The 15,367-nt window shown below is 43.4% G+C and overlaps 1 protein-coding gene across 1 annotated transcript in view; it reads right to left on the bottom strand.

The window, feature by feature from the left end:
• Nucleotides 1-11,644, bottom strand: part of LOC141992914 (uricase-like) — a 33,141-nt gene extending 21,497 nt beyond the window's left edge. The window contains exon 1 of the mRNA XM_074962254.1: nucleotides 11,587-11,644. Coding sequence (XP_074818355.1) covers nucleotides 11,587-11,616 — 30 coding nt within the window. The 5' untranslated portion in view covers nucleotides 11,617-11,644. The remainder of the gene's footprint in view (nucleotides 1-11,586) is intronic.
• Between the last annotated feature and the right edge of the window lie 3,723 nt (nucleotides 11,645-15,367).

The following is a 15,367-nucleotide window of genomic DNA, read 5'->3' as shown; positions in this document are numbered from 1 at the left end:
ATCAGCAGCACAATGGGGATCTGTAGGTGATGAGGTTAGGGGGAGGAGATTGCAGTCGTCAACAGGTCGGAGTCGATAAGGGTGTGGGAGAGTGGTTAGAGCATCATGAAAGAAAGCAAAAGATGGATTTTTTTCAATAATATCCAGAAAGAAGCAACAGTAGTTGATGTCGTGGTGGGAGTCTACTATCGACCACCAGACCAGGGGGATGAGGTGGACGAGGCTTTCTTCCGGCAACTCTCAGAAGTTACTAGATCGCAGGCCCTGGTTCTCATGGGAGACTTCAATCACCCTGATATCTGCTGAGAGAGCAATACAGCAGTGCACAGGCAATCCAGGAAGTTTTTGGAAAATGTAGGGGACAATTTCCTGGTGCAAGTGCTGGAGGAACCAAGTAGGGGCAGAGCTCTTCTTGACCTGCTGCTCACAAACCGGGAAGAATTAGTAGGGGAAGCAAAAGTGGATGGGAACCTGGGAGGCAGTGACCATGAAATGGTCGAATTCAGGATCCTAACACAAGGAAGAAAGGAGAGCAGCAGAATACAGACCCTGGGAGAAAGCAGACTTTGACTCCCTCAGGGAACTGATGGGCAAGATCCCCTGGGAGAATAACATGAGGGGGAAAGGAGTCCAGGAGAGCTGGCTGTATTTTAAAGAATCCTTATTGAGGTTACAGGGACAAACCATCCCAATGTGTAGAAAGAATAGTAAATATGGCAGGCGACCAGCTTGGCTTAACAGTGAAATCCTTGCTGATCTTAAATACAAAAAAGAAGCTTACAAGAAGTGGAAGATTGGACAAATGACCAGGGATGAGTATAAAAATATTGCTCGGGCTTGCAGGAGTGAAATCAGGAAGGCCAAATCACACCTGGAGTTGCAGCTAGCAAGCGATGTTAAGAGTAACAAGAAGGGTTTCTTCAGGTATGTTAGCAACAAGAAGAAAGTCAAGGAAAGCGTGGGCCCCTTACTGAATGAGGGAGGCAACCTAGTGACAGAGGATGTGGAAAAAGCTAATGTACTCAATGCTTTTTTTGCCTCTGTCTTCACGAACAAGGTCAGCTCCCAGACTACTGCACTGGGCAGCACAGCATGGGGAGAAGGTGACCAGCCCTCTGTGGAGAAAGAAGTGGTTCGGGACTATTTAGAAAAGCTGGACGAGCACAAGTCCATGGGGCCGGATGCGTTGCATCCGAGAGTGCTAAAGGAGTTGGCGGATGTGATTGCAGAGCCATTGGCCATTATCTTTGAAAACTCATGGCGATCGGGGGAGCTCCTGGACGCCTGGAAAAAGGCTAATGTAGTGCCCATCTTTAAAAAAGGGAAGGAGGAGGATCCTGGGAACTACAGGCCAGTCAGCCTCACCTCAGTCCCTGGAAAAATCATGGAGCAGGTCCTCAAGGAATCAATTCTGAAGCACTTAGAGGAGAGGAAAGTGATCGGGAACAGTCAGCATGGATTCACCAAGGGCAAGTCATGCCTGACTAATCTAATTGCCTTCTATGACGAGATAACTGGTTCTGGGATGAAGGGAAAGCAGTGGACGTGTTGTTCCTTGACTTTAGCAAAGCTTTTGACACGGTCTCCCACAGTATTCTTGCCAGCAAGTTAAAGAAGTATGGGCTGGATGAATGGACTATAAGGTGGATAGAAAGCTGGCTAGATTGTCGGGCTCAACGGGTAGTGATCAATGGCTCCATGTCTAGTTGGCAGCCGGTATCAAGTGGAGTGCCCCAGGGGTCAGTCCTGGGGCCGGTTTTGTTCAATATCTTCATAAATGATCTGGAGGATGGCATGGGTTGCACCCTCAGCAAGTTTGCAGATGACACTAAACTGGGAGGAGTGGTAGATACGCTGGAGGGTAGGGATAGGATACAGAGGGACCTAGACAAATTAGAGGATTGGGCCAAAAGAAATTTGATGAGGTTCAACAAGGACAAGTGCAGAGTCCTGCACTTAGGATGGAAGAATCCCATGATCTGCTACAGACTAGGGACCGAATGGCTCGGCAGCAGTTCTGCAGAAAAGGACCTAGGGGTTATAGTGGACGAGAAGTTGGATATGAGTCAACAGTGTGCCCTTGTTGCCAAGAAGGCCAATGGCATTTTGGAATGTATAAGTAGGGGCATTGCCAGCAGATCGAGGTATGTGATCATTCCCCTCTATTCGACATTGGTGAGGCCTCATCTGGAGTACTGTGTCCAGTTTTGGGCCCCACACTACAAGAAGGATGTGGAAAAATTGGAAAGAGTCCAGTGGAGGGCCACAAAAATGATTAGGGGACTGGAACACATGACTTATGAGGAGAGGCTGAGGGAACTGGGGATGTTTAGTCTTCAGAAGAGAAGAATGAGGGGGGATTTGATAGCTGCTTTCAACTACCTGAAAGGGGGTTCCAAAGAGGATGGCTCTAGACTGTTCTCTGTGGTAGCAGATGACAGAACAAGGAGTAATGGTCTCAAGTTGCAGTGGGGGAGATTTAGGTTGAATATTACGAAAAACTTTTTCACTATGAGGGTGGTGAAACACTGGAATGCGTTACCTAGGGAGGTGGTGGAATCTCCTTCCCTAGAAGTTTTTAAGGTCAGGCTTGACAAAGCCCTGGCTGGGATGATTTAGTCGGGGATCGGTCCTGCTTTGAGCAGGGGGTTGGACTAGATGACCTCCTGAGGTCCCTTCCAACCCTGGTATTCTATGATTCTATGATCAGAAGCACTGGATATGGGGAGTGAAGGAGAAGGAGGTTTCAAAGATAACAATCAGATTACTGGCCTGAGTGATAGGGAGGCTAATGGTGGTATCAGTCTTGCCGGAGAGGAGAGGTAGTGGAAATAGCATGGGAGGAAAATACTCTATTTATAAAAGTCTACAGCAGGTTCACTCTGTATTACATTGCTTTCTTTGTGCTATAGCATAAGATGTAAGTGCTATATTGTAGTGTATTCAGTAAGAAGTACAAGATGATGAAGAAATGCTAAGGATACATATTCAGTGTCCTTGAGGTAGCACGGTATAGAACAATGATACCACTACAAGAGACTACCTCAAACAGGCAACTTCCTGCCTCAATAAATTACCCTAAAATACTGCCAACTGTTTGCAGTACAATTCTGCCCCACCTTTAATAAAAAGGAAACCTCTAATAATAAGACAATATTTGTTGCTTTCTTTAAAACAGTTTTGACTGTAAATGCTTTATCTGTATGTCAATGTGAACAAAAAAGGTTCCAAGCTCCAATATAAGGTTGCAATTTTTTCTGTATTACTGATCATGCTGTTCATACGATACACTTTACATGGTATATTAATCCTATTCCTTCAATATAGAATACAATATGATAATGAGAAAATAGGTTATTTCCATAGATTTTGCAACAGATGCATTACATTAAGTGTAATATTGAGAACACAGCTGCTACTAATTTTATATTTTAAAACCTATCAATCAAATTGTTTTATTATTGAGATTAATTACCAAGATTAATGTGAACTTGAGGATGAAGTTCAAACTTCCAGTTGTCATAGTGCTGTTTTCATTCCTACATATTCTTTGTATGGTGAGTTATTGCAAAGAGAGAGGAGTGACGTGGTGTGAACAACTGCCGGAAGTGGGCGTCTGACTTGAATGGAGCTAATCCCCAGATGCAGCCACCAGGAGGTGCCCAAACTGCAAGTGAACCCTGTTACAGGAGGCTGAGGGTGTTTAACACCTCATGAGGAACGTTCATCATTTTGCTGGATTAGACCCAAAGGTAGTTGAAGCTCCTTAGCACTAGAGCTGGTTCAGGCAATGTGTTTTTATTTCTGCAAGTAAATTCAACAAAAATGAAATTTTTTTGGTGGTGTCAGCACTTGTCATGGAGTCTTTCAGGTTTCTGTCAGAAAACTGAAGTTCCCAGCGGTCAAAAGCAAACAGAAACAATCAGAATGTATATATAAATAAAAATCTAGCTTTCAGGGGTCGATTGTCTTTGTTGTTTTTGTTTATTAATGAAAACCAGAAAAAAATGATAACTGAAATTTTCCCACAAAAATTTCCCTTTTGTCAAAAGTAAATTCTTTTGTTGCAAAAAAAATTAATTAAAATAATTCAAGCAACTCTGTTCAGCACACTGAGCTCTCATAGACGCAACTGGCAATCAGCACCTTACAGCCTGGGGCTTTGAGTGTATATGAAACATTCCTCATTGCCTCAAACATTCCTCATTCCATCAACATTTTGGTTGAACAATTTCAGTTTTATCTGTTCAAATTGTGCAGCTCTGTCACAATTACTTTGACTTGCTCTGTGGTATCACAGACAGTTATAGCCGACTCACTGCATTGTGGTGATAGCTGACGGGAATGAAACTGAATCAAGCAAGAGAAATGAACTTCAGAAAACAACTCCTTTAAAATCTGGTATTTGCTCATTTTGTGCAGCCGACTCTTTAGAAAGTCACTTTGCTTTGCTGTTACTTAGTTCCTCCATTGTCCCTGTGGGCAGCTGAAATTTCCTGCAGAAGTGAAGATTGCGATCAGGATGATGGTAAGTAAAGAACATATGCAGAGAAGTTTGCAAATGTGAAATTATTAAATAGATGGATTACAGAACTGTAATGCACATCAATCAGTGTTTTCATCTTTTCCACTTTGGAGTTAAGCCTTTGAGCTATATGTCTGAAGAGTGAAATGTAGATTACTGAAATCTGATTGAATTTCATTGTAAATAACCCATCATTGTATTATGACTAACTGCAAAATTATCATTGATTTACAAAGTATTAATTTCTTATGTCCACAGAGCATCTAGGATCTGAAAAGTTCCTCTGAAGGTTGAGTTTTACAAAGCATCCTTTTTTTTTCGTCCTTGCGATTCAGCAAAGATTTTTTTTTTTTTTTTTTTAACTCATGCACTGAACCTTTTGTGAATCACTCAGACCATGCTTAGTTCTGTTTCATGTTTGCTTGCAGGCACTCCTACCTCTACCTCTTCTGGCCACTGTACCTCAGCAGTTCACATGTTCTCCAGCAGAAGCCTGGGTCTCTGTACTGTCATGGACCGATACAGGAAGAATTGTTTCTGTGAAGAACTTACAGTTGACATTCTGGACAGGGCCAACAAGCAGGTGCAATACCATAGAGACAAGGATTCAGAGCAAGTGGAAAGGCACAGGCAGGCTGCGGAGTGCAGGCTCCTGCTATGCCTGCACCAGGGCCTGAATCCCCTCCATGTTACCCATGCGCTGCATACCAGAAACACTATGGACAATTCCGTGGTTGGGTGGCCCATGCAACCAGTACTTAGCAGCAGCTGGACAGGGCAAATCTAGGCCCAGCATACTTCCAGCCTTGTGCTGACCCCCTCTTCACTGCATGCATCCCCCTCTACACACACACACACTCCTGCAGGTCTCCACAGCTGTGCAGTTGTAGCAGGTGCATGCTAAACACACAAGGAAGGGAAAGGAGAATATGCCAGGGGGGACACACAATTAGGGGATCTTTTTTTATGGCACTGTTTGCACTGTTCAATGTTTGGTTTATACAGTTTGCTTTATCGCTGGTTGTGGTAGTAGTTTATTATTGTTGTTTTGGTGCTCTAGGGAAGCTGGTTTGCTTGGCAGTGCTGTGATAGTGATTTTGTAATACAAGTAAAGGCTTTTATTTTATTAAGAAAGTTTTATTACCATCACTGTATCACATCTTCTAGTGTGTGTTTTGAATAATACACATAAACACAGGATAAAACACTACAGGCAAGCTGTATCCAAATACAAATTCTCATTATATCTATGTACATCAACCAGTTACTTCCCTGATTCAGAAGGCAGGTACACGTTACATTCAGTCATCTAGACTGAATACATCTAGACTTGAATACATATGTGTACATTTTTCTTTTTCAATCTGCCACTCTGTTATCAAGCAGTTAAACACTGAACACAAAAACATCTTCTGTTCTGGTGATTTAAAAAATATCCCAACTTTTGTTCTCCCCCCTGCTGCCCTCCTCATCCTCTGCCCTGGAGTTGAAGGTTCTGCTACTGGAGGAGAAAGCCAGTAGCATCCTCTTTCGGCTGCCTCTGAGAGGAGCCTGTTGAGATGAGGCTGATGCCTCAGACCAATGGCCTGGAGATGGGGGAGAGCTGGTTACCCTTTTCTAGGAACCCTGAAGTCCACTTCTCCTCAGTGCCCAGGTGAACGTGGCTGTTCTGGAAGTGGAGCACTGTACCGCTCAGACAAAATGAGAACATTAAAACAAACTAAAGCTGGCAGTGTCAAAATCAGACACAAGAGGGGAGATCCTTTAGTTGGAATAAACAGTGCTATGACAAAAAGAACAGGAGTACTTGTGGCACCTGTTCTTTTTGCGGATACAGACTAACATGGCTGCTACACTGAAACCTGTCATTATGAGTGCTATGACAATTTACACTGGTTGAGAATCTGTCCCAACATCCATCCCAAACTCACAAAAAGCAAGGAAATGTAAAGTTAAGCCACCTCACAGTACATACCTTCTACTTGTCTTCCCATAAGCACGTACCTTACCCTCACCACAACTAATAGACACCACTGATCACACACCACAACCTGAGTGCTACCCTCCCCCCCCCCCACCTTTGCCTTTCTGCACACACATCTTTACCAGATTATTTTCCCCCAGCACTGGTTGTGGATGTTCGGTGTAGTAGTTAACTGTGTTGGGAGAGGGTATTTGGTAAAGGGCAGTTAAAGGGGGTGATGGAAGGTTGCCATCCTTTGCTCGGGAAGGGAGGGGGGACGGAGTTAAGAAAATTCAAAGGGCAGAAAAACTAAAAGTGCGTGAAATTTCACACCCATTGGCCACCTACTTTTAAAGAGAAGGGAATTTATTTCCCCTTTTAAACTCATTTTAAAATGTAATCCTAACTCCTGATTTGCTACTAGATGCCTCCAGAATAACACAAACCATACTGCAGCTTTAACAATGGAAGCATTCAGCGATGAGCTGGAGGGCTCAGAGGGGCTTCTTGCTAAAATTCTGCCACCAAATGGAAAGGAGTTGTAAGGAAATTTCCCCTGCTTTAGATGGGAGTCAAACCCTCTCCAGCTGATGATTGTACCAACTTTCAGGCATTTAAAAAAGCAAAAAATCCAGGGAAGGATGGTGTGGGTCCCCCTACAGGCTCCCTCCCCCATTTCAAACTACATGAGCTGAACACTCCACTTCACTATCAGTTTTCAGGACCAAAGCAGAAAAATTTCCAGTGAACTGTATGTGACATAAGCTTGTTTGCTAAGCAGTGATTCTGCTCTGGCTGTGGTTACAATGACAGAGGATTATTCCTGAAGTGACCAATGAATGTATTCTTTGGCCTATCTATTCTCTCCAAGCATAGACACCTGTTGCTCCCATTCAGCCAGACAGAAGAAAGAACAACTTAGTAGGAGCCCCTTGTTTGAATATTAGCAACACATTCCTGGAGACATTACCATGCTCCATAATTATCACCAGAAACAACTCCACCTGTATATTAATTTATATTAACTGTTGTGCGGCTCTGATTATACCTTTCCTTCTGAGAAAAATACCTCACTGAATTACTCAGCCCCTAATTCTATTAAAAGCCATGAAGCTATCAGTGCCCAGGACCTGGTGGTACAGCATTGTCAGCAGTCTGCCTTAGTCTGTGTGATTTCTCACCACAGGAGATCAAGGCCAGCCCAAGCCTAACTGTGTACAGCACATGATCCAAGTCTTGCTTTTTCACAACATCCTTCCTACAATGACAAGGCTAAAGAAAGACCAGACTCCATAGATACAGATAGAAAATGACTGAAAGAAGGAAAAAAGAAATTAAAAACACAAGGAAAAGTGTGGGGGAAAAAAATCTAGCAATAGAAAGTGGGGGGCAGTGGGGGAGGTTTAGGTTGGATATTAGGAAATATTAGGTTGGATATTAGGAAAAACTTTTTCACTAGGAGGGTGGTGAAACACTGGAATGCGTTACCTAGGGAGGTGGTGGAATCTCCTTCCTTAGATATTTTTAAGGTCAGGCTTGACAAAGCCCTGGCTGGGATGATTTAGTTGGGGATTGGTCCTGCTTTGAGCAGGGGGTTGGACTAGATGACCTCCTAAGGTCCCTTCCAACCCTGATAGTCTATGATTCTATGAAAGTAGAGACCATTCAATATACTATGATCCCAAACTGGAACTTCATACCTTGATTAGGTATGAAGTTATTAGGTACTTTATAAATATCAGTTTAGATTAGATAGTTTTATACTGAGTTATTGGACAAAGAAACCTGTATCTTCAAGGTCAGAATGGATTAAAAAACTAGTCCTTCAAGGCTCTGAGCAGGAAATCCTCAGAACCTTTCTGGCCTTTTCCTGAGGTCATGTATACTTGTATCCTATAGAGCATATTACTTATCAGCTCAGGGATCCACCAAAGACATTTAAGACTTGGGATCTATATATGAGCTACATTTGATATCATTTCTATTTTAAGTAGGTTAAATTGTTGAGTATATATTTTTTCATAGGGTTTTTAATCTATTTACCTAAGTGTAAAGCGCCTTCTAAATTTATATTCTATACATCAGGTATATTTTATAAGGTATATTTGATATTAATTATTTTTTAAAAAATGAAATTGTAAAATATTAAAAATGAGCGTAAGGAAAAAATTATCCAGCTTGTTATTGACAAAAGGTTAATGTACAGTGTAAGTGATGTCAGTGACTCCTGTTGATTTTAGTATTACTTCATTGTTTTTACAATTTTGCTGATCTTAGATTTGCACATGAGATGTTTGGGGACAGTTATGAGTTTCTTGAAAGATAAGTAAAAGGAACAAATGTGCTCCCATCCAACTGGCCAGTTTGCAGTGCTGGAACAAAGTTAAAACAGTGCAGACTTATAAGAGCAGAATATTGTCGTCACTGCTACCCAGGACCATTCAAAGCTGTGTGTGAAAGGAGGTAACTGTAATTCGGATTCCTATCCGTTGTGCGTTGGAGAAGAACAGAGATGTGAGGCGGGGGAGGGTGTTGTGTGTGTTTTAAGTTGTGTAGGAGACATTTTACAGTATTGAAACTTCGCTGGAGTGTAATGCAACTCATTAGAAGGGATGTCCCTCTCTGAAAACCCAGATTGGCCTCCATCTCAGACTGATTCTGTGAAAACTTGCTTTCTATAATTTGGTGGCATCACAAAAGTTGACTCATGACACTGGAGTGATAGACAATGTTATTTATATATATTTTTAAAGTCTTTCAATGTTTAAAGATTCTTGTATTCCTTTGATTCTCACATCTCTTGTTTTGGGTCATTGTCCTGCAATGTGTCCCAGATTTGGGCTTTGGAGACTGAGAGGTGTTGAATATTCTATGAACTGCCTGTGATGTGCTCTAAAAATCAAAGGGCAGCAGCTTAAGAACATCCCCATTATAAAACAGTCCTAGAGAATATAATAGAGATGAAACCAGCTCGGTTCTATAGAAATGTAATACGGTTCTATGAAACATATAGATTTAATACTTAATGAATGATATCTCTTCCATTGGTGCTGCAACATTATCTGCTCCCCAACCTCTGAAGGAGGCAGGTCGTTCTCATTCTTGATACTGACTTCGCAGCCCTGAATCAGGAAGGATTTCCTTCTCCCTGCTTTCCTCTCTGTCTTTTAAGGGTAGCTCGGCAGGATCAGGAAACCATTAACTTCCGTTTCAGGGAAGGAAGGCAAAATAGCGGGTGGATAAAGGTGCCAACTGAAAGATGGCAGGAAAATGGACATTATTGTGGAATTATAAAAGGCAAGCAGAAGCATATCACATCTTCACCTGGGTGCATGATTCTATTATGGCCTAGCTTAAAAACAGAATTTGGAGCTGGCCATTTTGCTTTAGCACTTGCATGGTGAGGTGGAGGGCAGAGAAAGAGCAGGGCACAGAGCATAGAAGCAGTTCTGCCTCTGCCCCGGCTGGGGTCACTGTCTGCAGGGGAGAGCAGTTACTACAATTGTTCCCAGTTGCCTGAGGGCCTCCCCCTCCGCTCTGCAATCACCTGTGCAAGAAGGCAAGTAACTGGGGAAATGGGAGCGAAGAGCAGAGTAGAATGAAGAGGAGAACTCAAGAGATGAGAACTGGAGGAGGAGAGAGCAAATCAGGGAAACAAAGGCAAGAGAGGCAAGAGACAACTGATGGAGAGAGAGAGAAACAAGAGGAAGGGGGTGAGGTTGCAGGAGGCAGGAGAGGTGAAGGGCCAATAGCAGTGGAGGTGGGGAATGAGGGTGAGAGAGAGACAGAGGATAAACGGACAATGTGGGAATAGAAAACCTAAGATGGGGGAAGAGAACAAGATAGGAAGGGGAGGCCTCCCTGAAGGGTAGGGAAAAAGTAAAAGAGAATCCAAGGAAGGAGTGAGGGAAACTGGATCTGGGGAGAGAAACTGCTCTAGGGCCTGGGGAGAGCAGACTCATAAGGGAAAATGAAAGAGATGTACAGACAAGCCCCAATGTGGAGGGGAATGGGAGAGGTGAGAGGACTTGCGGCAGGATAGCAAAAAACTAAGAGAAGGAGAAACATTTAGCACTTACTATTTACTGCACTTTCCTTCCCTATAACTCACTGCACTTAACAAAGATGGTTAAGCATCATTCACTCCATTTTAATGATGAGGAAACTCAGGCAGGGAAGAGATTACAATGAAAGACATAAACCAAAGTAACTTGTGCTGCTCACTGGCAGATTCAGGGGTAGAACCCAGATCGCTCCACATAAACATCTTGGAGAAAGAGAGAAAAGGTTTCACATGAAGAAATAAATACAGAAATAAACACCTGAAAAGAATACAAGATCAGAAAAAGCTAAATTTAGGGGGGGAAATGACATCAAGAAACTGGAAAAAATCAACTGAGGTATAGATAAAACTTTCTAGAACCCCAAATCCTCCTTTTTATATCTGAAAGCACCAGTGAAAAGTGAAATTAAAAGATTATTGAGTATGCTAAAAATGAGAGAAAAGTCCATGACTTAAACAGTGACACAAACCAGTTCATTAGAGTGAACTTAGATTGACCCAAAAGTAAAATCTTGTAAAAAGAAGCTTAAAACCAACAGACCAGTTTTATAAACATTCCAGTGACAGCAGTTGGTTTTAAAGAAATAAAGCACTCCCCTGCAGTGTTTGCAACTCAAACATTACAGCACAGAATCTGAAAATGAAAATAACTTCATTCATTTTCATTGCACAAATTAAGTAAAGAGCACAAATAATGACAAGCAAGTTGGGTTCTTTACGTTCTTTCATTTGGGTGTTGTTAGTAAATGCCTTTGTTTACAACAGGTGGCTTTTTAGCTTACAGATAAAAATTGAAGTTAGATGATAAACACCTCTGTTTAGAAGTTTTACCTTATTTCATCTTACCTCCAAACACATTCTTTTCCACTCAATTTTAGATGCTAAATAGGTCAAGTTTAATTGCCAGTGAACTGTGTACTAAACTAATTTGACAGCTTTAAAATAAATATGTGAACACAAAAATATACCTTAACATTTAACATCACTGTTTCTCACTGCATTGAGATAAAATTTGTAAAACTTCTAAAAACTTACTGGCAGATGACACACTGCAGGCTGCTGCATTGTTATCTCTTGGATTGCTGAGAAGAGTAAGAGCAGCTACTGCACTATAAAAAGTGTCATCTTAATGTCAGAGGAGGAGCAATGATTGAGGAGTTGGCTTCACAAATGCAAATATTTCACAATTTATTCAGCAACACAGCATTTTTTCCTGCCCTGGGCAGAAACTTTAATGAAAGAAAATACCTATGACAAGAAAGAAAGCTAAAGCTAAATATAGAGACAAGGGAACTGATCTAATCTCATTAAAGTAAATGGGAGTTTACCCTCCATTTAAATGGAAGCAGCACTTCAAAGACAAAGCAATCACTATTAAAAATTCCCAGGCTTAAATCTTAAATCTGTTGTAGTCTCTGACGCAAGCTAAGGCACAAACAATATCTGTTGAACGCTAGTGTAATCCTGAATTGGGGGATGTCCACTCATGGCATGTCTACACTACAAAGTAAAGTCATAGAATCATAGAATATCAGGGTTGGAAGGGACCCCAGAAGGTCATCTAGTCCAACCCCCTGCTCAAAGCAGGACCAATTCCCAGTTAAATCATCCCAGCCAGGGCTTTGTCAAGCCTGACCTTAAAAACTTCTAGGGAAGGAGATTCCACCACCTCCCTAGGTAACGCATTCCAGTGTTTCACCACCCTCATAGTGAAAAAGTTTTTCGTAATATTCAACCTAAATCTCCCCCACTGCAACTTGAGACCATTACTCCTTGTTCTGTCATCTGCTACCACTGAGAACAGTCTAGAGCCATCCTCTTTGGAACCCCCTTTCAGGTAGTTGAAAGCAGCTATCAAATCCCCCCTCATTCTTCTCTTCTGAAGACTAAACATCCCCAGTTCCCTCAGCCTCTCCTCATAAGTCATGTGTTCCAGTCCCCTAATCATTTTTGTGGCCCTCCACTGGACTCTTTCCAATTTTTCCACATCCTTCTTGTAGTGTGGGGCCCAAAACTGGACACAGTACTCCAGATGAGGCCTCACCAATGTCGAATAGAGGGGAATGATCACATACCTCGATCTGCTGGCAATGCCCCTACTTATACATCCCAAAATGCCATTGGCCTTCTTGGCAACAAGGGCACACTGTTGACTCATATCCAACTTCTCGTCCACTATAACCCCTAGGTCCTTTTCTGCAGAACTGCTGCCGAGCCATTCGGTCCCTAGTCTGTAGCAGATCATGGGATTCTTCCATCCTAAGTGCAGAACTCTGCACTTGTCCTTGTTGAACCTCATCAAATTTCTTTTGGCCCAATCCTCTAATTTGTCTAGGTCCCTCTGTATCCTATCCCTCCCCTCCAGCGTATCTACCACTCCTCCCAGTTTAGTATCATCTGCAAATTTGCTGAGAGTGCAATCCATACCATCCTCCAGATCATTTATGAAGATATTGAACAAAACCGGCCCCAGGACCGACCCCTGGGGCACTCCACTTGACACCGGCTGCCAACTAGACATGGAGCCATTGATCACTACCTGTTGAGCCCGACAATCTAGCCAGCTTTCTACCCACATTATAGTGCATTCATCTAGCCCATACTTCCTTAACTTGCTGACAAGAATACTGTGGGAGACCGTGTCAAAAGCTTTGCTAAAGTCAAGAAACAATACATCCACTGCTTTCCCTTCATCCACAGAACCAGTAATCTCATCATAAAAGGCGATTAGATTAGTCAGGCATGACCTTCCCTTGGTGAATCCATGCTGACTGTTCCTGATCACTTTCCTCTCATGTAAGTGCTTCAGGATTGATTCTTTGAGGACCTGCTCCATGATTTTTCCAGGGACTGAGGTGAGGCTGACTGGCCTGTAGTTCCCAGGATCCTCCTTCTTCCCTTTTTAAAAGATTGGCACTACATTAGCCTTTTTCCAGTCATCCGGGACTTCCCCCGTTCGCCACGAGTTTTCAAAGATAATGGCCAAGGGCTCTGCAATCACAGCCGCCAATTCCTTCAGCACTCTCGGATGTAACTCGTCCGGCCCCATGGACTTGTGCACGTCCAGCTTTTCTAAATAGTCCCTAGCCACCTCTATCTCCACAGAGGGCTGGCCATCTCTTCCCCATTCTGTGATGCCCAGCGCAGCAGTCTGAGAGCTGACCTTGTTAGTGAAAACAGAGGCAAAAAAAGCATTGAGTACATTAGCTTTTTCCACATCCTCTGTCACTAGGTTGCCTCCCTCATTCAGTAAGGGGCCCACACTTTCCTTGGCTTTCTTCTTGTTGCCAACATACCTGAAGAAACCCTTCTTGTTACTCTTGACATCTCTTGCTAGCTGCAGCTCCAGGTACGATTTGGCCCTCCTGATATCTTTCCTACATGCCCGAGCAATATTTTTATACTCTTCCCTGGTCATATGTCCAACCTTCCACTTCTTGTAAGCTTCTTTTTTATGTTTAAGATCCGCTAGGATTTCACCATTAAGCCAAGCTGGTCGCTTGCCATGTTTACTATTCTTTCGACTCATCGGGATGGTTTGTCCCTGTAACCTCAACAGGGATTCCTTGAAATACAGCCAGCTCTCCTGGACTCCCTTCCCCTTCATGTTAGTCCCCCAGGGGATCCTGGCCATCTGTTCCCTGAGGGAGTCGAAGTCTGCTTTCCTGAAGTCCAGGGTCTGTATCCTGCTGCTTACCTTTCTTCCCTGCGTCAGGATCCTGAACTCAATCAACTCATGGTCACTGCCTCCCAGATTCCCATCCACTTTTGCTTCCCCCACTAATTCTACCCGGTTTGTGAGCAGCAGGTCAAGAAAAGCGCCCCCCCTAGTTGGCTCCCCTAGCACTTGCGCCAGGAAATTGTCCCCTACGCTTTCCAAAAACTTCCTGGATTGTCTATGCACCGCTGTATTGCTCTCCCAGCAGATATCAGGAAGATTAAAGTCACCCATGAAAATCAGGGCATGCGATCTAGTAGCTTCCGTGAGTTGCTGGAAGAAAGCCTCATCCACCTCATCCCCCTGGTCCGGTGGTCTATAGCAGACTCCCACCACTACATCACTCTTGTTGCACACACTTCTAAACTTAATCCAGAGACACTCAGGTTTTACCACAGTTTCGTACCGGAGCTCTGAGCAGTCATACTGCTCCCTTACATACAGTGCTACTCCCCCACCTTTTCTGCCCTGCCTGTCCTTCCTGAACAGTTTATAACCATCCATGACTGTACTCCAGTCACGTGAGTTATCCCACCAAGTCTCTGTTATTCCAATCACGTCATAGTTCCTTGACATCACCAGGACCTCCAGTTCTCCCTGCTTGTTTCCAAGGCTTTGTGCATTTGTATATAAGCCCTTGAGATAACCTGTTGATCGCCCCTCATTCCCAGTATGAGGCAGGAGCCCTCCCCTCACAGACATTCCTGCCTGTGCTTTAATGTAAATCGACATCTAGCCACTGCAGTGATTAAGTCAGTCATGTGTGTGCACACCATGCTCATTGTGCTGGTGGATTGCATCCTCACAAGCAGCGCTTACATCGATGCACAGAGGAGTGCACTGTGGGTAGCTATCCCACAATGCAATTAGCTGCAGGGGGTTCTGGGAAGGGCTTGCAATGCCTCATGGGACCAAAACATTGTCACACGGTGGAATGGGAACATGGCTTTGGCCACCCATGGTGCAATTTCCACCCCCTGCCCCACCCACAAACAACCCATACTTTCTCGTACCTTTTTTCGAAAGCCTGGCTTAGCTGTGCATACACCACAGCCTGAGAAGCATGGATGCTGCTCAGCTGTGCACTATTCTTGTAGA

Source organism: Natator depressus, chromosome 8 (assembly GCF_965152275.1).
Source record: "Natator depressus isolate rNatDep1 chromosome 8, rNatDep2.hap1, whole genome shotgun sequence".
Classification (NCBI taxonomy): Eukaryota; Metazoa; Chordata; order Testudines; family Cheloniidae; genus Natator; species Natator depressus.
Note: the sequence above shows the minus strand (reverse complement) of the source record. Positions and strands in the feature narration are given on the sequence as shown.